At 39.8% G+C, this 26004-nt stretch overlaps 1 protein-coding gene across 3 annotated transcripts in view; it reads right to left on the bottom strand.

Moving 5' to 3' along the window:
- Positions 1-26004, bottom strand: part of Crtc3 (CREB regulated transcription coactivator 3) — a 108542-nt gene that overhangs the window by 33736 nt on the left and 48802 nt on the right. For 2 of the 3 annotated variants that reach the window (XM_015493038.2, XM_015493037.2), the window contains 4 exons: positions 14823-14942; positions 4327-4388; positions 2789-2851; positions 757-857 (listed from right to left, as the gene is read on the bottom strand). In XM_015493038.2, coding sequence (XP_015348524.1) covers positions 757-760 — 4 coding nt within the window. In that variant the 5' untranslated portion in view covers positions 761-857; positions 2789-2851; positions 4327-4388; positions 14823-14942. Of the gene's footprint in view, positions 1-756; positions 858-2788; positions 2852-4326; positions 4389-13655; positions 14797-14822; positions 14943-26004 lie in introns of those variants that run through there. The other variant, XM_048790218.1, reaches the window with a different exon arrangement.

The raw sequence follows: 26004 nt of genomic DNA, 5'->3' as shown, positions 1-26004 counted from the left end.
GGCCAAGTTTTCCTGCACAGAGCAGGAAAACTTCTCCTCTGCTCCTCCCTGCCCAAGTCTTGTCTGAATACTTCTCCCATGGGGGAAGATCTTGCACCAGGGCTGCCAGCCACTGGAGAGTCTGCCTCATCTTTTTTATTTTTTTATTTTTTAGAAAGAGAGAGAGAATTTTTTAATATTTATTTTTTTAGTTTTTTGGCGGACACAACATCTTTGTTTGTATGTGGTGTTGAGGATCGAACCCGGGCCACACGCATGTGAGGCGAGCGCGCTACCGCTTGAACAACATCCCCAGCCCCGAGTCTGCCTCATCTTGAGCTTCAGTCATAAAAGGTCCAGGGATCCAGGAAAGGAAGCCATTTCCTCCAACCTGGTCTTATCAACAGAGGAGGACCCTAAGAGAACCTAACAGAAAATTGGATTGACAGGATATGAATTGGAAATAAAGAGACCAGTTAGTAAGTTATTACGAAAGTCTATGAAAAAGATAATCAGTGCCTAGAAGAAGGGCAATGCCATGAAGGAGGAGGAAGACCAAGGGCCAAGACATGCCGACAAGGGACCATTTTTCACAGAAGAAGCAAGGAAAAGATACATCCTAACTTCATCATGAACACACCCACTTCCCCTGCCATGAGCTTCTCTGAAGACCACCAAACTAGGGAAGTATGTGCTCCTCATAAGCTTTTCACTCTCAGTTCCTACAGACAGAATGAAAAAGCACAGATACTGTTAGCAGGGCCCTGCGTGTCTTACCCATGTATGGGGCAGGCCAGGCTGACTGGCCCCCTCCTCCATAGGGGTCCTGGGGCTTGGTGCTCAGAGCACTCGTGTGAAGAGCAGAATCAGAATTGGTCCTAAGGAAGGGAGGAGAGAGTCTGGCTGAAATGCAGTATTCTTTGCTGAAGATTACCAACAGGAAAGAAAGGCAAGAACAACAGACTTATAATCATCCAAAAAAATGAAGGGTCAGGACCTACCTGTAATGCCTTACATCAATAGCAATCTAAGGATCGCCACTCCAAAAGATTTTAATTTATACTCACATAGCCTTATACTTCGAAGCTCAGCATGGTGAACTATTTCAACAAGGCAGTTCTCACATTCATGGCTTCCCTCTAAGACCTTCCTTTTCTTCTTTGCCACTCAGAAGATGGCTATGACGCATACAATATGCAGCTCCACTAAGTTTTCCCTATCTGAAAGTGCCCATTCTGAAGTGAAGGACCCCCCAGAAAAGGTTCTTTTAGGGTAAATGCAAGGTCAAGACTGTTTTCAAAATAACACTACAGAGTTCCTGGCCTTTCTGGTTCACCCAGTGCAGTTTTCCCAACAGCTGTGTGATATGTGAAGCCATCACAGATTGAAAGCACCAGCAGAGAAGCCGGCTGCTTTCAAGAGCTTTGTAAAAGGTATAATGATGTAACTATTCTCAGCAAATTTTTTTTTGTTTTGGAAAATATGATTGTGTTTCTTTAAAAGAGATATATTTATATTATTTTTGAATGCATTAACAGGTATTTTTTAAATCTCTCAATTTAAATTTTAATATCAATACATATTCACATAAACAAATATTCTTTGAGGGCTTCCATATTTTTTAAGGGTATAAAGAAGTCCTAAGACAAGAAATATGGGAAATGCTGATCAATAGCAAATTTCTGAAATTCTCCTTTAGTTTATATAGAGCCTCTGTTTCAAGAGACAATTATTTATCTCACCCAAGGGTCAAACTGTCTGCCACAAGAAGTACATGTGAGACATGTCAAGTTAGTCTAAAATGGTTTTCTGTGGTCCAATCCAGGTGACAGCCTCATGTAACCATTAAGCCATGTGGCTTCAGACAAGGGACTAGACCAACAAGATAAGAACCCATGTGATACAACAGGATGAGCGTGGGCTCTGGGAGCAGAGACCCAGGTTCAGCTTCCATCTCCTTTACAGATTCAAAGAAACTCAAGAGTATATCAATCAAATGCAGACAGTTGTGAAAATGTGAATATAAACTGGATATTAGATGATGTTAAAGAATTATTGTTAATTTTGTTAAGTGTAATAACAGAATTTTTCTTTTCTTTTTAAGATTTCTCATTGGCCTTGTTCTGGTAAGAGATATTTGCAGGTAAAATATTTTATCTAGCCAGTTGTAGGTTGGGGTATGAAGTGGAAGGTAGAGAAGAAACGAGACTGGTGGAATGCCAATCGAGACTGAATTGAGGGATGAGCACAAGGGGCCCCTTACAATATTCTCTTTTGTGTATGTTTAAAGTTTTGCAATATTGGAAGGGATTTTGCCTTTTTAAAATTCCAGTCCTTCACATATTAGCTGAGGGAACTTGGACAAGTCATTTGGCCTCTTAAAGCAGAAATTTAATACTCATTCTTGCCATGTATGAAAAAAATGACCAGATAGAACATTTACTTATGGAGAAGAATCCAAAGTGATCATGACAATTGTTGATGTTACACTTACGCTTAAGCATACACTTATGCTTCTCATGTGTCTTTTTATCCTTTTTAATCCTCATAACCATCCCATGAGTTATAATTATCTACAGTTTTCAGATAAGCCAATTGAGGCAAACCAAAGTTAATCTACTCCAGACCTCATGTTCTTACACTGTGCCCTGCACACTCAATAAATGGTGAACTTTTTGTTTTGTTCTAACACTTCATCACAATAGGCATAAACACACTTGGCAGCCAGATAATATATAAAGAATACCAGAACAATCAAATTGTTGGGTCTTCTTTAAAATCTACTTCTAGTATGAAACAGCCCACGTACCTGTTAAGTGCAGATGTTAGCCTGAACCCAGGATGCTTTTCTTCTTTCCAAGGAGGTTGCTGCCTTTAAAAACCAGAACAACATAAGCATATGAGGAAAAGAAGTTTAATCCACAGGAGCAAAAGAGAGCCTTGGATCTGGGTTTGAGAAAAGGTCTCTGCACACCTAGACCCATAACCTGAGTCACTTAAAAATGCCCCAGGCCTCATTCACTTTCTCATTATTGTGAAAACAAGGCTAGACTAAATGATTTCTCAGTACCTAGGAGCTCTAATATCCAGTATAACCACCCCAAACCTACAAGAATAGGATTAGCTAGCTGAACATATAAAACATTAACAAAAGGGCAAATAAACATCTCTGAAAACTTTTTGAAACTGGCCAACTGCATGACTGAGTCCTCTTTAGGTGACATGAGGTCTTACTCTAGATGTGTAAAAATATTAATCCTTATCACATAACTTGATTATGTGTAGGGGGTGCATAAGCAATCCTGGATACAAATATTTTGCATTCCCATTTGGATGGACATGAAGAGGACTATAATTGTTATAGTCATCAAGAGAATGAAACTACTACTCTGACTAATCCTACTGCTCTGGAAAGCATAAGACACTTTATTTGTTTATTTATTTATTCTAATTTGTTATACATTAAGATACTTTTTATTGGATACATGTAAGAAAAGTACCAGTTCGGAGATATGCTTTTTCTGATTTAAAATAATATGCTGTATTTATCCAAAAAACTTGAATCCTAAGATTCTTAAAAAGATTCTTAAAGGTAATTAAAAACCCGCTCGAGATTGGGGCCAGCTGTTCCTGTCTTTATTTCCTTTTCCAGATCGGGACTATATATCAGTAGTCACAAGTGCTTGGTCAAGATTTGCCCAGAGAAAAGACCTCAACCCAGAAAGCAAATTTTTAAAAATATATATGTACATTCCAAATGCCTCCTAAATGAGCCTTGGTGACCTGAGAATGATATCATGGGGCTGGGGATGTGGCTCAGTAGTAGTGTGTTGCCTAGCATGTGTAAGGCCCTAGGTTTGATCCTCAGTACACATAAACACGCACAAAATCTGAAAATGAAACCATACAAACAGATGCAGAAGTCCTTTTCAGTTAATTTTTTGTACACAAGTACTCAAAGAGATCCTAAGTCAAATCACTGTGCATATTACCATTTTAGGAGTTTTTTATTCCTTTTAGTTGCTTATGAAGACACCCTGAGAAAAGGCATTTATTTTTCCATGTCTCAAATAGAAGAATACCCAGTCTGAGTATTCTGTTGGCAAATATATCCCAAATGTGTTTTTATTTGATTTTTAAGTAGGAAGATCTAGATTTACTTAATTTTTCACTTTATACTTTCATACAAGCCCATGATTATACATCAAAAGACTTAAGTTTTATAAGAGAAAACCAGACTCTCTTTTATTCTAAAACAACATTCAAGGTGAATGAAATAAAGTAAAATCATTTTAAAAATAACATCTGTATATCTTTTAAAATATCTTTTAAATGTAGCTTGCTTACCTTGGCCAACTCTCATCCAGGGGCTGTGAAGAGTAATTGGCTCCAAAAGTACTACCATCAAAGTAGAATTTTTAATAAAGGAAAAATAATGGAAAGTTGAAGCAAAATTAAGAAGCTGAAATTGTGAAGAGCTAAAAACTGTGTCTTTTGCTCTTATCTTCATCTCTACACCTGACAGTTCTTTCTTTATGCCTTCTCTTATCAACTTCCTCTAGGACAGTCTATTCTTTTTATCTTCTAACCAGTGTTTTCTTTGCATGATTCATTTGAGGCATTTCTTATTTTTCTGCATGCCCAGCATCTTCTGTTTTCAAGAACAACCTCCATACCCACCCCAAACCCAGTTAGGCTGCCATTCTGTGCAGGCTTCCCCATTCCACGGATGGACCCAGTCAAGGCACTTCATCTCCCTGGAAACAATGATTGGTTCAAGGATGGGCTTATGACACAAGCAGGACCAAGGAAGAATGCTTTTTTGAGGGGGTGGTACTGGGGATTGAACCCAAGGGTGCTTAACCACCACTAAGCCATATCCCCAGCCCTTTTATATATTTTATTTAGAGACAGGGTCTCACTGAGAGTTGCTTAGGGCCTGGTTAAATTTCTGAGGCTGGCTTTAAACTAATAATCCTTCTGTCTCAGCCTCCTAAGCTGCTGGGATTACAAACATAGGCCACCCACCTAGCTGGAAGAATGCTTCTGAAGGGGGAGAAAGGAGTGCCACAAATAAAGGTGGCAAACCCCCAGGCTATTTGAGTCTGACAGCTCCCTTTGGAGAAAGCCTGCCAGTGCATGAAGTCAACACAGGGGTAGCACCACAGAACTACAGAACCCTGGATCTAGCTCTTGAGTTTCTAGTGGCAAGCCAATAAATCTCCTTCTTCCAAGTTAAGGTGAGTTCATGATACTTATAACCAAAGACAGGTGCATTAGACTTATGGAGATACTTTCATAAATTCTGTTTTGCTCCTTGGGTCTAGCATGCCTTAGAACATGTTCCAGATAGAGTAAAGAAATGGGATGCTGCACTGTACATACCAAGTATAGTAGAGCTATCTGCATTTAGTTAATTGTACCCAAGGGATTGTCTTAGGGCATTTTAAATCATATTGTTCTCTTGCATTGAAAACCTTTGATGATTCTCTTCCACCTGGAAGGCAAAATCAAATTTGGCTACACAGTACTTGTTTGCTCTTACCTCCAGCTGTCTGGGTTCCACAAATATATCCTGTCTTTCCTGCCTCTTTGCCTTTGCTAATCCATTTCCCTCTCCTCTGCTCCCATGTGGAACACAGCCTCCTCAAAGGCCTGGCTCTCCTCCTTGTCACCCTCACCAAAATCAAGTCAATTCTTTTTGTCTCTTTTATCACTGATTGGATAAAATGCACCAATAATGCTTTTGATCCCAAACCACATCCCCAGCCCTTTTTTAATTTTCGTTTTGAGACAGGGTTTCACTAAGTTGCTTAGGGCCTTGCTAAATTGCTGAGGCTGGCTTTAAACTTGCAATCCTCTAGTGTTGGCCTCCCAGACCGCTAGGATTACAGGGGTGTGCCACTATGCCTGGCTCCAAACTCTTCTTCTTCTTCTTTTTAAATATATATTTTTAGTAGTTGATGGACCTTTATTTTTATTCATTTATTTATATGTGGTCCTGAGAATTGAACCCAGTGCCTGACACATGCCAGGCAAATGTCTACCACTGAGCCACAACCTCAGCCCTCCAAATACTCATTTCTTTTTTTTTTTAAATATTTGTTTTTAGTTTTAGATGGACACAATATCTTTTTTGTTGTTGTTGTTGTTGTTTTAATATTTATTTATTCTTTTTTAGTTTTCGGCAGACACAACATCTTTGTTTGTATGTGGTGCTGAGGATCGAACCCGGGCCGCATGCATGCCAGGCAAGCGCGCTACCGCTTGAGCCACATCCCTAGCCCGACACAATATCTTTATTTTATTTTTTTTCATATTTATTCTTAAGCTTTAGGTGGATACAATATCTTTATTTTACATTTATGTGGTGCTGAGGATCGAACCCAGTGCCTTATATATGCTAGGTGAGTACTTTACCACTGGGCCACAACCCCAGCCCTACCTTTATTTTATTTTTTATGTGGTGCTGAGGATTGAACCCAGTGCCTCATGCATGCTAGGCAAGCACTCTACCACTAAGCCACAACCCCAGCCCCCAAACCCTTATTTCTTAAAGTAGAAATAATAAAGAAGATACAAGTGCATTAAGACATCAGCAATGTGAAAATGGACACAATAAGCTCATACTATGTGCCAGGCCTATGCTGAATTTGTCCTTCAACTTAATTGTAACCATCCTGGGAGGGAGATGATTTTATCTCCTTTTTATAGTTAAACAAACTGAGGCTTAGTCCTAGAAATGCTGAGCAATCCAAGGCAGCAAGCATGGCAGATGAAGGGTCAAATGTACAGCTCACTGGCTCCAAAGTTCAAGAGCTCTTCACAAAGTCACACAGTAAAGACTGAACTAGCACTAAGTGCCCAGAAAATAAACTATATATACCTGGAAGGTTCTGGGAAGAAGGACAGGTGCTAGAAAAGAAATTATCACTGGTTTGGACTCAGGGGGGAATGGGATTCTTAATGGAGAAGGTACCTGTTGCGTATGCCTAGGCTGGGCATCTCAAGGGAATACAGAATCTGGAATTAGAAAGATATGGGTAATAATGAGTTCTTAATGATTTAGCATAAAACATTCCCTTTGCCAAGAGAAGCATTAAATTGCAGTTTCCTCTTCTAGGTATTCATTTTCTTTGTCATGTCTCATCATCTTCTTTCTTAATCTGACCCTGAGCTAATACAATAAAACAGATATTTTCAAGAAGGGTAGTTCTTCAACTTTTGCTATTAGGCTTAATGTATGTGAAGTAAAGGTTAGAGCAGATCACAGGAGGAAACAGAAGAGGAAAAAGTGATAAAGAAATCCAGGGCTAGGGTTGTGGCTCAGTGGTAGAGTGCTTGCCTAGCATGCACAAGGCACCGGGTTCAATCCTCAGCACCACATAAATATAAAATAAAGATATGTGTCCACCTAAAGCTTAGGAATAAATATTAAAAAAAAATCCAAAGGCCCTGTGAGACAATGAGCACAGCTGGCAAGGCCATTAGGGAGTCTCACAATCTGTGGTTAGCTGCTTTTTCTTTTCTGTAGGATTTGATGAATCTGCCCAGAAAAACTTAATTCCATGAAGCAAATGTTTACCATTTTCCTCACTACACTGCCATCCTTAAAACCATTAAGTCTGACTACACAGTATTGAGAATTCAAATTAGAATGTAGTGACATAATTATAATGACCCAATATTGGTTATTTCAATGTTGAGCTATTAGAGAGCATTTCAACCTTCCTGATGTCTATTAACAACATGAAAATGTAGTAAATTCCTGACATTTTTCACATGATTAAGATGAGGTATCAAAAGTTAAAAGATGTAGCTGGGCACAGTGGTGCATGCCTGTAATCCCAGTGGCTTGGGAGGCTGAGGCAGGAGGATCGAAAGTTCAAAGCCAGACTTGGCAAAAGCAAGGCACTACACAATTCAGTGAGATCCTTCTCTCAATAAAATACGAAACAGGGCTAGGGATGTGGCTCAGTGGCCTAGTGTTCCTGAGTTCATTCATCCCCAGTACCCACGCCCCCTGCCAAAAAAAAAAAAAAAAAAAGTTTAAATGTGTGACCTCTGAGCTCTATTATTTCTTACTGTCTCATTTATTTTGGTAGGTATTTTTAAAGCCCAAGTGTGGGTACCAAGAGAATCACTAAAATTACAAGCTTACAGTTAAACTCAACAAAAATAAAACTTAAAAAATATGGGGACTAATGAGTTCTTAATGATTTACCATTATTTGTAAACTTAAATTTGTTTTTAATTCAACAAGCAGCTTTGGAGGGCTTGCTAGTTGCTGGCATACAAACATAAGAGAAGCACAAGATACAGAGTGATATTTTGTTCTTTCTAGGGATAGAACACAGGGCCTTGTACATGTTAGGCAAGCACTCTACCATTGAGCCACCCTTGAGCCTCCCTGCTAGCCTCCAGGATATGATTTTTTGTTTGTTTGTTTTGTTTTTTTGGTACCAGAGAGATTGAACCCAGGGGTACTTAACCACTGAGCCATAGTCCCAGCCTTTTTTTTTTATTTTTTATTTTTTTATTTTTAAGACAGGGTTTCACTAAGTTGCTTACGCTAAGTTGATGAGGCTGGTCTTGGATTTGTGATCCTCCTGCCCAGCCTCTTGAGTCACTGGGATTACAGGAATGTGCCACCATACTTGGCTAGGGTTTTTAAGAAGTCACACTGGCTCCTTCTTTAGTACCTCCTTCAGCAGTTAAGCTTAGTTAGCTAGTTAAGTCTTAAAAAGTAAGCAAGGAAGAGGTGGGTGCAATGGATAGAAATAGAAATTGAGTCTAAAAAAATGTCCCTATACCTACCATGAACATTTTATCTTCCCCTCCTTGGCTCTTACTCCTCTACCTTCCAACAGATGTTCCCTGAGGTCCTGCAGCTTCATTCTACAATGACTGGCATTACTTTCCAGGGACAGGATGGGACTACAGGGTACCAAGTAGTGTGGGAGCAGGGGGAAGCTAAAGCCTCTGACCAGTGCCCCCTTGGGGTGGAGAAGCCTACCTTCACTGCATCCTTACCTTGGGAACTCTCAAATCCATGCCTCTAGCTCCCAGAAGTTCTTGTGAACCACAAGTCCCTATTTCCAACTGCCTACTTGGTTTCTATTCCAAAATCACACTGGAGGCTGTAATCCCAGCAACTCAAGAACCTGAGGCAGGAGGATCACAAGTTCGAGGTCAGCCTCAACAATTTAGTGAGGCCCTAAGCAATTTAGCGAGACCCTGTTTCAAAATTAAAAATAAAAAGTGCTGGGAGGGCTGGGGTTTGTGGCTTAGTGGTAGAGTTCTTGTCTAGCACACATGAGGCCCTGGGTTCGGTCCTCAGCACCACATAAAAATGAAGTAAAGAGGGGGGGATAGTAGGAGATAGGAAAGGTAGCAGAATACAACAGTCACTAATATGTCATTTTGTAAAAATGTGAATGTGTAACCGATGTGATTCTGCAATTTGTATTTGGGGTAAAAATGGGACTTCATAACCCACTTGAGTCAAATGTATGAAAGATGATATGTCATGAGCTTTGTAATGTTTTGAGCAACCAATTAAAAAAATGAAGTAAAGATATTGTGTTCACCTACATCTAAAATATATATATATATATATATATATATATATATATATATATATATATATATAAAGGGCTGGGTTCAATCCTTAGTACAAAAAAAAAAGTACATCAGACACCTCACATGCCACCTAAAATTCAACCAATTGCTACTCACCCTCTCCCACCCGCCATCTGCCCTTCTTCTTATGCTCCATCTTATTCAATGAGGAGCCATCCATTCAGTTGCTCAAGCTGGGATCTCAGAATCACCAGTCTCTCCTCCCTCTCCAAGTCTCTGTGGTCAGTTGAAGAAAATCCTTCTAAAGTTCAATCCATGGACAAGGAGACCCAACTCCTCACAACAAGAGGGTGTTAAAGGAAACAGCTCTCATTCCCTCTTCCCCAGAAGGGGAATAGCTCTTCTTTTTATTGATAAGAGAGGCTCTGTTGGCCATTTACCAATAGTGGGCGGAGTCACTGAGCCACAGAATCTCAAAACAAGTTCCACCCTGTCTTTTTTTTGTTTGTGTGCTGCCTGACTAGTCAGGCTGACAAGGCCTGGGTTCTTCTCTTGGCTTCCAGTCTCCATTTGGTAATTGCACCTGGGGCAGACTTAGAACAGCCTTCTGGAGGTCAGCCATTATCTCTTCTACCCTCTTAAACTCTGTTCTCCTAGGGACACACTTTGTGGCTGAGGCCTGTGACCTTCCATGCAACTGGCAAGGTCAGTGGACTTGGAATCTGCTTAAGAGAACCCACCAACCAAGACAAATTCCAGAGTCACATTTAATATATAAAACTGGTCACAATTTTTTCCTTTCTAATTTCTCAGCCATGTCTTTACTGTTACCCCACATCCTCTTGTCCCTTAACTTCTAACTATGTCCCTCTTGAATACAACTTAAAGTCAATTTTTTTAAAAAAATAATTTTTTAGTTGTCTATGTGTCTTTCTTTTATTTATTTATCTGAGTGCTGAGAATCAAACCCAGTGCCTCGCACATGCTAGGCAAGCACTTTATCACTGAGCTCCAACTCCAGCCCCTTAAAGTGAATTTTAAAGGAGGTATATGAGCAGAATCTTTTTGAGTCTTTGCATCTTCCTGTTTCCCTCCTCATGGGTGGCAATAGGCTTCATGTGGAATTTTAAGTCAAGAACATTTTTCCCTTAAAACTCTAAAGACTAATAATGTTTCCTTGTCCCTTGATATTATGTGAGTGTTAGGAGTATGGAATACAGCATGCTAACTGACCTCAGGAAACGGGAGCAAGGAGGGCTATTGACAGCCTGGCAGCTGTAAACAGGGAGACGAGTTTGTAGTCTGAGCTTTCCTGCCCAGGCCCCCGGCCAGGAACAAACCCTGGTGGCACCTCTCTGCCTGTGGGGGGCCCAGCCAGGGCCCAGCTGTGGTGGTGCCCTGGCCTTTGCTTGTGGCAGCCACCATGTCAACAGCACAGCCCACTACTCTAGCCCTTTCTGCAGTATGGCCGCCCACAGTAGGAGGAATCTCTATGTCTGGGATCTGCTTGTTGTAGCTGCCCACTCTGGGAAGAAGCTGGATTATTTTTTGAACAATGTTCGTTTCATTTGTGATTATTATATCCCTAGATTGAACTCTTAGCTAAGACAGTCTGCTCATTCTATAACACCCAAACCAAGAAAACAAATGTGATAACAGAATTCTGAATACATTTTTTCCTATTTCTATCAACAAAGATTCAAAACAGTTTTCATATTTTCAAATGATACAACTTCATTAAAAAGGTAGCAGCTCAGTAGCAGAGCGCTTGCCTTGAATGTGTGAGGCCCTGGGTTCAATCCTCAGCACCACATAAAAATAAATAAATAAAAATAAAAGATTTTGTGTCCATCTACAACTAAAAAAAAAAAAATTTTTTTTAAAAAGGTAACAGAGGGGCTGGGATTGTGGCTCAGCGGTAGAGCACTCACCTAGCATATGCCGGGCCCTGGGTTTGATCCTCAGCACCACATAAAAATAAATGAATGGAATAAAGGTATTGTGTCCAACTACAACTAAAAAAATAAATATTAACAGACATATGTGAAAGGCAACCATTTTAAGCAATTTATTTCATAAGCAACAGAAAACAGGCCATGTAAGTAAAGGACTTAGGCTTCTCTCCTCTAAGTTCTCCTGAATAAATTAACACCTTTGATGTAAAATCATAATCCTGCTTTTATATTTTACTTGAAGTTCATGGTCCCTTGATTCTTTAAGAGACTCACTGCTTCATCAGTGAGTAGCCGGACTAAAGAACTAAGCTAAAGAACTTTCTTTGTATCAGCAAATGTCCAGTCCCAGGACCCCAATTAGGGACCACAGAGAGAGACCTGATGATCAGTGAGTCAGAATCAGATTGTCTGCTGAACAAATTTACCTGTATATTAATTTGGTTTTGGCCTCTCCTTCCCTTAGGAGTCTATGAGCTTTGCTGATGCTTTCACAAATATGTCTTTTAGTCCTGAGTTCATTGAGTCGTTTTTGCTGATGCTTTCACAAACTGATTTGTATATAGAGTCAGGTTATCCCCTAGACTATATTACCTGGGAAGAGACAGGATTCCTTGAACATTCAGCACAACCCCTTCTGCAACTTTGTTCATTTCCGTTCCCACTATTGAACAGTCCCTGCCCAACTGCTTACTCTCATATATCACATTTCATTATCTGAAATCACTTTCCTTAATTTCATTTTTTTTTTTTTTTTGCCTCTTTGCTATCTGTCATCTCCCAAAGAACCGGAAACTCAAGCGGGTGGGTAAAGTTTATCACTGCATTCCCAGTGCTTAGGACAATGCCTGGAACAGGGAAGGTGCTATATTTATCTGTTGAATAAATGGACACATCAACCCCTTCTTATTCACACTCCAAGCCTCTGATTTCCCTCCTTCTCTGGTCCTCCAGGACATGTGAGCTGCCCCTCCTATGTATCCACACTGCTCCGGAGCTGCCTCAGTTCCAGCACCACACTGTGCTTTGGCCACCTGCTGGTTTCACTGCCACTCCCACTAGACTATAAGCAGTTTGAGGACAGGGACCACAGTACTTCCACTGTTATGACTAAAGTGTCTAAAATGGTACCTGTCCACTAGCAGACACTTCACAAATAATTTTGAAGTGAATGAACATTCTTCTCTTTCTCTTTTCTTCAATTCCCTCATCTATTCCTTTGGTTAATAAAGCTATATACATATATACATACATGTATGTGTATAGACTACACATTTTTTAGAAAGTACGTGAGATGGCCATACACATACATATTTACACAAATACATACAACATATGAAAGAACACTGACAACAGAAAGAGGGGCCAGATGTGGTGGTGCACACCTGTAATCCCAGAGGCTCAGAGACTAAGGCAGGAGGATCCCAAGTTCAAAGCCAGCCTTAGCAAAACTGAGGCGCTAAGCAACTCAGTGAGACCCTGTCTCTAAAGAAAATATAAAATAAGGCTGGGGATGGAATGTGGCTCAGTGGTCAAGTGCCCCTGAGGTCAATCCCTGGTACCAAAAACAAAGAGAGAGAGAGAGAGAGAGAGAGAATATTAAGAAATTTAAGAAAAAAATACACTGTGTTTTTTTTTAATATTTTTAGGTTGTAGATGGACACAATATCTTTATTTTATTTATTTATTTTTATGTGGTGCTGAGGATTGAAACCAGTGACTCACATGTGCCAGGCAAGTGCTCTGCCACTGAGCTACAGCCCCAGCCCTACACTGTGTTGTTAAATCAGGCAAAGAAACAATATTTTGCCTGAGAATTCCAAGCAATTTGGACCAGCTCTGATAAACTACTCCATCCCCACATGCGCAATCAGCTGAATTGCCTCAGTCCCCTTTTACCTTTTGCATTTTGTGTTAAAGTTAGCACACTTTCCAGAAAGGAATCAAGATCATGTGTCACCTTCATGTTCCCTGGTAATGGCCATATAATGTACAAAACTAGAAGGGACCAAATGTGTTATTCTGGGGATGGGAGAGAAGGGAGAAATCACATTCCCTGGAGTCATTATCCTCTATTCCAAGGACATTAAAAACCAGAAAAGCTTTGAGGCCAGGAAGTTGGGGATTTCTATGTATACCCACCACAACTCTTCACACCAGAGTCTCTCTTGTACCAATGTAGTCCTCATCACCAGTGAACTTGGGTGGAGGGCAGGAGTACAGCTGGGCGTCAGCTGGGCTTCAGCTGGACCTAGATTGATCCCAGGCTCCTCCAACCACAGCAGTGGAATCCTGGACCAGTTACTACAACACTCAGTTTCCTCATGGGAAAATGGGGGTTAAAAAAATAAACGACTCAATGAACTCTGAGGACTAAATGACATATAACTTGCCCAGCACAGTGCCTGGTATGGGTAGGTGCTCAGTAAGCATGAGTGCCCTCCCCCACTTCCTGGTTTCTAGGCTTGTGAAGCCAGCCCTACCATCACTGCCAGGAATTCAGCTCTCTGCGAGATTCACCACGCCTTTCTTCTCTTTTCTCCACCCCTGTGCCTGTGTTCTGAGAAGAGTGAAGGGATACAGAGGCCCTCCTGGCACACCTTTGTGTCCTCTCCCAAAAAATCCATCTCATTTCAGTATCCCCAAAACCCTCAGAACCATGTTGGTCAGGCAGCAGTACCTCCATCCTGTTCTTGCACCCGCCAATAAGTACTAGTTAAATAAAACTATAAGGTGAATTTGCTTCTCCTTGTCTTTATTGCTACTTAGCAACACAGAGTTTGGTGTCAAGTATACATCATGATATACTATTTTTCCTAAATACCAAGTTTATATTTTTGTTGTCATTTACTGAATTTGAACATCTACAAATAGAAAATTGTATGAGATTTCTTCTTTCAGTTCCAAAATCAGGTCATCAGGTCAACAGAAATACAAATGAATCACAAATCTATCTATCCATTTTTGCTGGGTGGACCAAATCTCTCTAACTCAATTCAAAGTCAGGCTTAACTCTCAGGTTGACAATTTGTGAAGAAAATGCTGAGAAGTCTCGGGATTAAGCTGAATAAATCACATGTTGTTTATATTCAGTTATCTCATGAAACTGAACGTTATCAATGCTTTCATAAATTAAACACCTAAAGCTGTAGAGATGTTTCTAGTTTTGAATCATTTACTTTTATTGCCTCCATGCATCAGATAAAATGAAGATTCTGAGGTTGCAGGAGAACTATAGGGAAGATAAATTCTGAAAATCTTTCAAACATTTCAAAACTTACACTCCCTTCAGACAGTGATAAAGGATATTTGTCGTCCTGGCTTGTCCCCAGACCTTCGGTGAAGGGGGTGGAAGCGGTTTCTGGCTGGCCTCTCCACCAACCCATGGTGGCGGGTTCCACGTATGTTATCAACTTGATGAAATGATGGCTGTAGAGATATGGAAAGAAGAATTAGCCTCTGACTTTGGAATTGCCACTCACCCTCAAGAGCAAAAACTAGTAACAACAGATGAAAAGACTGAGATTATAACGTTCCTATTGTACACTGGCATGCGTTCAGTCAAGGTAAATAAAATAATGTAGTGAGTGGCACTATTTCTACCCAATTACAGAATAGTTTAAAATAATTTTATCAGGTTAAGATGAAAGCAGAAAGAATGATACATAAAATTGTCACAATTAGGAGGTGGAGAATTGGGGATTCATATACCCTGTATTATGAATTCATGAACCAAATCCCCAAAACACTGATGTATGAGACATGTAAAAGAAATATATTTAAGATAAAAATACACTGAAGTGATGGGATATCAACTTGTTCTGCACAGTCTTTTAAATTTTTGATTGGATTCACAATGTTTAAAAATTTGGATTTGAGGCTTCTAGGGAAAACCCAGAACATTGTGGCCATATCGATCCACAGTCCCACATGGCTGAAGCTAACAGTAGTGGTTCCCTGTAGGTGGGACACCCACACTCCTGCTTTTAATACTCACACCAGGATCACCTCCCTGACTCATTAGGTCAGACATCTAAGTTTGCAACCTTGAGTTAAAGAGGAAAAAAGGAATACTGCCTAAATATAAGTGGAAAACATGCAACTCTGTTTCCCAAAGGATACAAATGAAACTATAAAACATTTGAGGCAAATCCATGGTGAATAAATCCAAAATCCTTTGTTAAACAATGCTTGAGGTACATTGCTTGACATTTTTGAGGCTGCATCATAAAGGGCAACCTTTTTGGTTGTCCAAGACCAAATTCCAGGCTGCACCATTAAATATTACAGAACAGGGCAATGTGTATACAACATTACATAATAGATGTGTTGTTAACTATATGAAACCCACCCCTATATTAAAACCCTACCCCTAGTTTTATTAAGGTATAATAGTAAATAAAAATTATATAACTGGGCACAGTGGCACATGACTATAATCTTAGTTACTGGAAGGCTGGGGCAGGAGGATAACAAGTTAGAGGCCAACGCTGGCAACTGAATGAGATCCTATCTCAAAATAAAAAATAAAAAGGGCTGGGGATGTAGTTCAGTGGTAAAGCACCCCTGGGTTTAATCTTCAATATGAGGTAAGAGGACTGTATATATTTACAGCATATAATGTGATGTTTTGATACATGTATACACTGTCAGATGAATAAATCAAACAAATTAACAGTCCATTGGGTCACATATTTATCATTTAAAACATATTTTATTTTAGGTAAATTGAATCCTACATAAATTAGCTAGCTTACCAAGAAAGGAATTCTATGAGAGAATGTTTTTATAAGGGAGCTTCCTTAGTTAAGAACTAATTGCTAATGTTTCTTTGTTAAACATATGGATTTTCTCATATTGGGAATTACTCCTATTTCACTTAAGAGGGCTGATAAAGTCTAGGCTAATTTAGTTTAACAGTTCCAACCTATTTCCACAAAGCAAATCTATGATTTTGTAAAATACAGAGATTGTAGTAAGGAACAATTTCAGGGCTAGAAGAAAAACATTTATTACAACAGATAAGCTGGATTTGATCTCATGTAACAGGGCATACTATTCTAAGAAATAACAAATTGAAATACCTATAAAATAATAGGACAAACCAACATCAGGTGCTTTGAGGAATGATGCCACGAGAAGTTCCCAGCATCACTCATGAACCATCAGACAAGCCCCCACTGAGAACTATTCTGCAGAACAAACAGCCTGTCTTCTTCTCAAATTGCAGTCATGAAAGACCACAACCAAAACAACCCCAAGGAACTATTCTGGATTAAAGGAGATGAGGATATATGGCATGTTATAAATGACAATACTGACATAGTTGGCAAATTCTGAATGTCTATACAGTAAATGATACTGACATTAATATAAAATATCCTTTAGTTGATCATTATAGTGTGGCCATGGTTAGGTAAAAGAATTCCTTATTGTTAAGAGACACAGGAAATAAGTAGACATAGCATGTATACACACATATTAAGAGAATGAAAGAGAAAGAAAATGGGGCAAAATGTTAACAATTAGTGAGTTTATGTGAAGGGGTATACACAAAATCATTGTTCTATTCTTGCAAGGTTTGAAATTTTTTCAAAATGAAAAGTTTATAAGTCTAAAATCTGATAAAGGCACAGATACTGAAGCAGGACTTACCTCTTTTCTAAAATTTGAATGACTTCAAAATCAAATAAATCTTTAGATTGACTTAAAATATGATCATTACTTTTGTTATTTTTTAAAATTATTAAGTCTACCTTGAAAAAATAATTACAACATTATTGACTTGGGCAAGAATACATAATCTTTAGGCTACTGTCCACATAAAATTTATCCTTTTATAATTTTAGGTTATAGGGCCTAGTGATATGTGGGATAAGAGATGTTTAATGATTTTTAACTATGTTCATGTTGTATGGCAGGAAATATGACTTAAACAAAAATATATCTAAATAAAAATACTTACTATTAATACAAAAATGAAAACATAGAAATGTTTTTGCTAATTAAGAGTATTATGCCTGTAGCATATTTTATTATCAGAAACCTGATTCTCCATCAGGTGCAATGGCACATACCTGTCAACTCAGCGGCTCAGGAGGCTGAGGCAAGAGGATCACAAGTACAAAGCCAGTCTCAGCAACCTAGAGAGGCCCTAAGCAAAAGTGAGACCTTGCCACAAAATAAAAAATTAAAAAGGCTGGCAGTGTAGCTCAATTGTTAAGCACTGCTGGGTACAATCCCCTGGTATCAAAAAAAAAAAAAAAAAAAAGAAAGAAAGAAAAGAAAAAGAAACCTGATTAAGCAAGATTGAAATAATTTTAAGAGACAGATGCTTCTATGCCGAAAAGCTGGAGAGGGTCCCTTTGTTAAATATGATGATATATTCACTACAATAGTGTTAAATGTAGTTAAAAACATAGAATTTTCACTGAATAGTCTCAGGGCACAGTTACTGGCAGACTGGCTCTGGGAGGCCAACATATATAGCTGAGGGTCTTTAGAAGGGGTCTCCAAAAGCAAAGAGCTCTGAAATGTCATCTAGACTTCCTATCATGCCTATATTTTCTATTTACAGTTGCCTCTTTAGCATTAACTTCTGCTGGCTCAAATCCCTTATTACTACTTGGACTCAGTTTGCAGGGAATAATCTCGGTTGACATTTGATATTTTCTTCTCTTCCTCACCATGGCTCAACCTCAACTATCTCTGTAGTATCTGATCTTAATCCAATCTAAACTATATTTGGTTTTAGTCTTCTCAATTCACAGGGACCTAATTTGCTCATCACATGAGGTAGAGCAGTTGTTCAGCTAGGGAAGCAGGGCACTGAGGAGGTTGAACAGTGAAGAGGAGGGAGCTGGAAGTATAGCTCTTGCCTAGCTTGTGCAAGGTCTTGGGTTCAATCCCTAGATTAACACTGCAAGAAAAAAAAAAAAAAAAGAATGAAGAAGTCTGTCAAACAGCATGGTTATCTGCCAGTTGGTCAAAGCCCCTAAGTTTTTTTTTTTTTTTCTCGGTGGTTTGGGTTTTTTAAATGTTTCTGCCAGTGCTCAGCCCCTAAGTTCTAAAAAAATATAGTGACAGACACATAATTCTCCTTTCCCCACCACGTTTCAATCTCTTGTTTACTGAAAGTTAAAATTTTGTTATTTAAAAATGTATTATTAAGTCAACTTTAAAACAAAATAAATCTTTCCTCCTAAAAAGAGATAAAACTCTACCACCCCAAAAGGCCAAGTACTTCCAACTTTTATATGGTTATACCCACAGAGTATGTATTCTTTTGATATCTATTTTTGTACTTATTATTATATAAACAATTCCCCATATATTTCATAATACTTATATTTGTTAATTCAATAATTATATAGTATTCCATTTCTAATGTTCATAAAACCAACATTCCACGTTCAAGCTCAGGGTCCTCCACTTACAAACAAGTTACTTCATCTTCCTTATCCATAAAATAGGAAAGATGCTGATGATAACTTCCTCACAGTCTTGCTGAGAAAATAAGATGCCATCTCCCAGGAATACCTGGGTATTAGCAGGAAGAAGGAATGTCAGCATTGTCCTCAGGTTGGATTTACTAGGAAGGATCATGTCAAGGTCACCCTGAAGACCACTTTTTGTGATCTGGAGGAGCAGCAGCAGCCTTGTTAGCTTCCCCAGCATTCAGAGCTGCCCCCCGCACCCCCCCCCCGCCCAATCTCCCTGAAGAGACCTATATCTTAGTGAGGCACTACTTGTTGCTCACACCTCATCACCTTGAACAGCTGCAGCCTGGAATGATGGCTGAAAAAAGTTGAGTGGGTTTTATGGTATGGATCTGGAACATTCCCCAAAGGCTCATGTGTTGAACACTTGATTCCCAGTGCAGCAATATAGAGAGGTGGGGATTTTGGAAATGATTGGATCTTGAGGGCTCTAACTTCATCAATCTAAGTGGATTATTGGAAGGTGGTAGAAACTGTAGGCCGTGGGACCTGTTCATAGGGAGTGGGTTCTTGGAGGAATGCCCTTGGGAACTGTCTTGTCTGTGGCTCCCTCCTCTCTCCCTCCTGCTTCCTGGCTGCCACGAGGTGAGTCTCCACCATAATGTTCTCCCAACTATGATGTTCTTCCTCACCATGGTCCCAGAATCAACAGAACCAAGTGACCATAGACTGAAATCTTTGGAACCATGACACAAAATAAATCTTTCCTCCTTGAAGTTGTTTCTCTCAGGTATCTTGCCACAGCAATGAAAAGCTGTCTAACACAGGGAACCACATGACTTGTTTTGGTCAATGGCTTATGAACAGATATGATGTACTTTTTTTTTTTTTTTTTAGCAGTACTGGACATTTAACTCAAGGTGTCACATAGGCTGGATAAGTGCCCTATCACTGAGCTACACCCTCAGCCCATGATATATACTTGTTCAAACAGAAACTCATTCTCCTTTCCTTCTGCCATGAAAATGGCAGGTTCCAAATAGAGGATGCTCCTTCAGACTCAACTATAGAAAAAAATACAAGGAGGAGAGCTTCAGTAGGTGCTGTAATATGAGTGAAAAATAAATGTTCAAAGTCCCAGAGTTTTTGGATTGGTTGTTACTGCAGTCAAGCTGGCTGACATAGCAGTGATGGCAGAGAGCGATGACACTGAGATGGAGAGCCCAATTTTTCTTGACAGGCAATAAAGAGGCATAAAGTCAAAATCAGCACCTATATACTTTGAGGAGGCTGTGGCCTCAGGCTCTGAAAAGCACTATTCTGTTTCAGAACATTAGACCCAGATACCTGTTAAGAAGGGAGGGAGGCCTCTGTGCTTCTGTATACAAAAGCTATTCCACTCAATGTCTGGGATGCAGACCACCCAAGGGAGACTGAACATGTGCTCAGAAGACTAACATGGCAGAGGCAACACTGAGGAGGAAAAGTCAATTTCAAAGAATTTCCAGTAATGGTCCAAGCATTCCTTGTGGGAAGAATAAGAATTTCACTGAATTTCTTTAGCTTTTTGTATGCTTTTGAATGGCATTCTAGTTTTTATTCTGAAATACATATAGTGAGGGTAGGCCCAGTATATCTGAGAACCTGGGGCCAGCATAGGCCTTAGACATCAGAAAGGCTATGGCCCCATGGGAATAATGCTGTAAGAAGCAGCCTGAGACAAAGTAGAGATATCAGTGTCAACAGCCTGATAGGCAGGTTAGCACTGGGAGGCGCACACACCTTTGTCAAGGGCTGGCCTACTAGATTCTGCTTCACAACACAGCCTAATTGCTGGGACTGAACATGAAGTAATGACTGGGTGGTAACCCAAGGCAGGGAAAAGGTGGATTCTGGGTCTGAGTCACCAAATCTAAGGGAGGGCAGACTGAAGATAGAGAACAATTCAAACACCAAGGTTCGATGGAACCTCATGAGGCAGGCAATAGGGTGAGAGTGATATCAGGGTGGGCAATAGAGGGCTATGGCCAAATCTTTCTTTGCTTCTATGAGTGAGTTATGGGGGAGGAAGGCATGTCCAAAGTGAGAAGTAGATGTCGAACTGTTGAAAGCCCTTGTCTCAGGCTCTCCTTATATTACAGGATTACAGGCTCCTAGATTTCTGGTTTGTTTTTGTTTTTGTTTTGGTGGGGGTGGTGGTGGTAGTGGAGAGTACTAGAGACTAAACCCAGGGTGCTTTATCACTAAGCTATATCCCAGGCAGGCATACACACACACATACACACACACATTTTTTTTTTTCCTGAAATACATAAAAGGATGGTAGACCCAGTAATCCAAGAACAGGGTCTCCCTAGATTGCCCAGACTGACCTTGAACTTGTGACACTCCTACCTCACCTCCCAAGTTGCTAGGATTATAGGTGAGCCACTGTACCCAACCTTTTTTATTTTTGGTGTGGGGGAGTACTGGGGATTGAACTCAGGGACACTTGGTCACTGAGCCACATACCCAGCCCTATTTTGTATTTTATTTAGAGACAGGGTCTCACTGAATTGCTAAGCATCTCACTGTTGCTAAGGTTGGCTATGAACTCGTGATCCTCTTGCTTCAGCCTCCCAAGCCACTGGGATTACAGGCGTGCACTACTGTGCCCAACTACAGTATATTCTTTTTTTTTTTTTTTTTAACATTTTTTGGTAGGTGTTTATGGACAGCATGCCTTCATTTTATTTGTTTATTTTTATGTGGTGCTAAGGATCGAACACAGTGCCTCACACATGCTAGGCATGCACTCTACCACTGAGCTACAGCCCCAGCCCCAGTATATACTTTATGTGTGAACAATAACACTCTTTTATTCTGTAGCAAAATAGAAAAAAATCAACCCTAGCATAAGGTTGTATCTCTATACAATTATGAGAAGCAGAAGAAATGTGATTTGCAAATATCTTCAAGTAAAATATGGGTTTCTAAGTGTTAATAGGATGACCAAATAACATTATTGCATATAAGGAGTTATATCAAGGTTGGGTGTGGTGGCACACTCCTATAGTCCCAGCAACTTCTGAGGGAAGAGTATTGCAAGTTCAAGTCCTGCTTGGTCAACTTAGTGAGACCCTGTCTCAAAACAAAAAGTGTTGTGGTAAAAGCACATCTGGGTTCTATCCACAGTACTGGGAGAAAAAAACAAAGTAGTTCTATCAAGTTTTTAAAAATACATTGTACTGGGGCTGGGGTTGTGGCTCAGAGGGAGAGCGCTCACCTACCATATGTGAGGCATGGATTTGATCCTCAGCACTACATAAAAATAAAATAAAAATATTGTGTCCATTCATAACCCACTTGAATCAAAGTGTGAAATATGATATGTCAAGAACAATGTAATGTTTTGAACAACCAACAATAAAAATTAAAAAAAATATTGTGTCCACCTATAACTAAAAAATAAATATATAAAAAAATACATTGTACTCACTTAGCATGCATAAGTCCCTAGGTTTGAGCCCCCAGCACCAAAAAGAAACAGAAAAAACATGCATAAAACCAGGGTTAAGCCTACACATGGCTCATTGAAAAGTATGATCCAGAATATAACATAATATCAGTGTATTTACAGAGAGGTACCTAATCAATATTCTCGCACAGAAGTAATTCTATATAAGACAAATCTTAGTAGCTTAATTTATAGAAATTTTGATGAATAGAGGTCAAGAAAAATTTGATAAAACTCCTTCAAGGGCAACAGAATACCACTATCAATGCTGGAAACACATATTGGCATGAAGCTTCAATATTATAGAGAGTTGCACTGGATGTGATGTCACCTTTTTATGCTATGAGGACAATGTGTTAGCCTGACCTAGGGGGTCATTTATATGGCAACTTCAAACATCTCAGCAGTGAACCAGGAAGCAAATAAGTCTTCCAGAAAACAGAAGCAGAGGGGAAACCTAAAGGAGAGCACTGAGAAGGGAGTATTTTGTCACCTTGTTTTCAACTCACAGTCCAGAAAACTAAGGTAGGACAGGCAAAGCAAGGGAGCAGGGGCTGGTGGCTTTACACAAATAAGAGGAAGTACTGCTGACCACAAGAAAATTCAGTTCTGTTTTTTTTTTTTCTTCTACAGATGAGAAACCAAGATCCAGAGGACAGTGATTTTTCTTAAGGTCACATGGCTAGTACATACCAGCCTGAACTCAGAGTCCTAAGCCTCACTAAATGTTCTCTTCACTTTGCCTTCTTTGCTAAGTAGGGTATAAAAATAATTATTGTTTGAGACTTTAAGGGGATATTTTGTTGATATATATGGAAGAAAGCAAAAAAGATGACTTTATTAAGAATTTTTCTGGGACAGGACTATAGTTCAGTCGTAGAGCAGGTGGTAGGCATGCACAAAGCCCTGGGTTCAATCCCCACCACCACAAAAAGTTTTCTTTCATTTAAATTTTATTGTGTTCTTAAAAATCTACTGACAAGCTAAGATTCAAAGAAAGGATAATAGTCCTGTTATGATATGTGATGATATTACAGTTTATACAGCACATGTACAGCTTGCTATTATATCCAGTTATCTGATTTGGGTTAGTATCTAACTTATTTCATAAATAGTTAAAAATCACAACCTATGCTTCCTCCTTTAAAATTAAAACACTACCTCAGTCATTCTAGATTCTTCCATATACTTAGGCCCACATCTGTTTCTCACCTTCCTAATAGGTAGGAGGCTGGTGAGAGGTTAAGCTGGTAGGAAGGGTACCAGATAGAGTGAGTTGGGCCTGGCCCTAAGGTCATACTTGCACTTATTAGTAAGCTCTACCAGACAACCTCCTGCTCGCCCAGAATGGTGTCTGTTTCTGTTTCTTTAGTTCTTGTTAAATGTCAAATATTGGCCCCTAGTACTAAATAAATTTCTGTTGGGGAAGAGTAGAGACTTAACAAGTTTAGATTAGGCAAGTTCCTTAAGCAGGGCTTTTCACTGATACATAGACTAGTTAGTGGAAGATGTTATAGGCTACCTATTTTATTTTATTTTTTGGAGTAGCGGGGACTGAACTCAGGGGCACTGTACCACTGAGCTACATCCCCAGCCCTATTTTGTATTTTATTTAGAGGCAGGGTCTTACTGGGTTGCTTATTGCCTCGCTTTTGCTGAGGCTGGCTTTGAACTTGCAATCTTCCTGCCTCAGTCTCCGAGCCACTGAGATTACAGGCGCGCACCACTGCGCCTGGCTAGGCTCCCCCTTTTAAAAAGAGCAAATGTAACCAAGAAACAACTTTGCCTCTCTTGGGACCCCAGCAAATCATTCTAGCCACAGCCAGCACCTTTTACTTCCCAGAACAAGGTGGGGAGGGTAAGAAGATCTGGCCACACACACACACACACACACACACAAAGGATGCCGTTTACTCAAGCCTGGGGCCATTTTAACTCCATTTTATGGACTGGGCAGCATAAAAATGGATTTCATAGTTTGGTTGGAGGAGAGAGAGAGAAATACAAATCTCAGATCAGACTTGCCAGCACCCTGCCAGCCTCCCTCAGTACAGTACTCCTCACTTCCTTTGTCCTCTGCAGTGTCAGAACACATCAGTAGATGGGAGAGAGAGAGAGAGAGAGTGTGTGTGTGTGTGTGTGTGTGTGTACATACATAATATATAATATATAAATGTGTGTGTACACACACACACACACATATATATATATATGCATGCTCTGAGGATGGGATCTTCAGTTCACAAAACTTCTGAAAAGCTCCTAACAGTCTTGGGAACAGGATAAGGCTCTTCTTCTGCAATCTGTCAGTACTGCACTATCCTGGGGCAGATCTATGCCAGTCTGGCAGAGGTAATTAGACTCTCAGAGCCCTGAACCACCTGGATAGGTAGGCTTTTTTTTTTTTAAACATAGAAGGTATACCTTTTTTGACTGACTGAATTTGAGATCCATTCTTCTCCAAAATACCAAGGAGTCCTGCTATGAGCAATGAAAGGAGCTAAGAGAAGAGCAGACCAGAGAAGGGGTTAGCACCCACCTTCTGACTTGAGACCCTGCCTGTCATCATATTGGTATCCTTTGTGTTGCCCCTTCTTAGTTCTATTTTTATTGTTATTATTAGGAACTGGGAACTGAATCCATGGCACTTTACCATTGAGCTACATCCCTAGCCCTTTTTATTTATTTTGAGACAGGATCTTGCTAACTTGCTTAGGGTCATGTTAATTTGCTGACACTGGCCTCGGACTTTCGATCCTCCTGCCTCATCCTCCTGAATCACTGGGATTACGGGAATGCACCCTGCCTTAGTCCTATTTTTGAATGATATATAAAAGGGAAGCAGATTATAGGCACAAGCCTATAATCTCAGTGACTTGGGAGGCAAGAGGATCACAAATTTAAAGGGAAGTCTGAACAATTTATCAAGACCCTGTCTTAGAATAAAATAAAAGGGGTTGGGGGCATATCTTAGTGGTAGAATGCCCCTGGGTTCAATCCTGGTACCAAAATAATAATGATGATGATGATGATGATAAATTTATAAAAGGGAAATAAAGTTAAATAGATAAACTAAACTATAAGATTACTCCAAAAAATGACAGAGAGAAAACAGATTTGGGGGGTTAGTTGTTTTTAGGTTGTTTTATGGTCAAAATCAAACAATCAGAATGACGGCAGAGAGCCAGACAAAATACTCTGTCAAAATAAGAAATAACAACAAAGCATAAAGCATGCCCAGAGCCTGGGGCTCAGGTTCACACTGAGAGCTCCTACTCGAGAAGTGGATGAGAAGAGGCCAACATCTCAGGGCCTCTTACCTGGAGAGATCAGATGATGTTCCCCTGGCTGTCAGCAGTGAGACCTCAGATCTTGTCTTCTGCATCTTCCCTCCAGCACCCCACACAGTGCTGCCACATAATGGGTTCCAACATATTTGATGAATTATATAATGTTTCTAGCTAATCAGGCTCCAAAGTGGAGTGTATGCCTTTCATGGGGGATGGGTATGCAGGAAACATTAGAAGTTCTGTTCTCACTTAGTTTCCTATTCTTT

The sequence above is a fragment of the Marmota marmota genome, unplaced genomic scaffold (genome assembly GCF_001458135.2).
Source record: "Marmota marmota marmota unplaced genomic scaffold, marMar, whole genome shotgun sequence".
NCBI lineage: Eukaryota > Metazoa > Chordata > Mammalia > Rodentia > Sciuridae > Marmota > Marmota marmota.
Note: the sequence above shows the minus strand (reverse complement) of the source record. Positions and strands in the feature narration are given on the sequence as shown.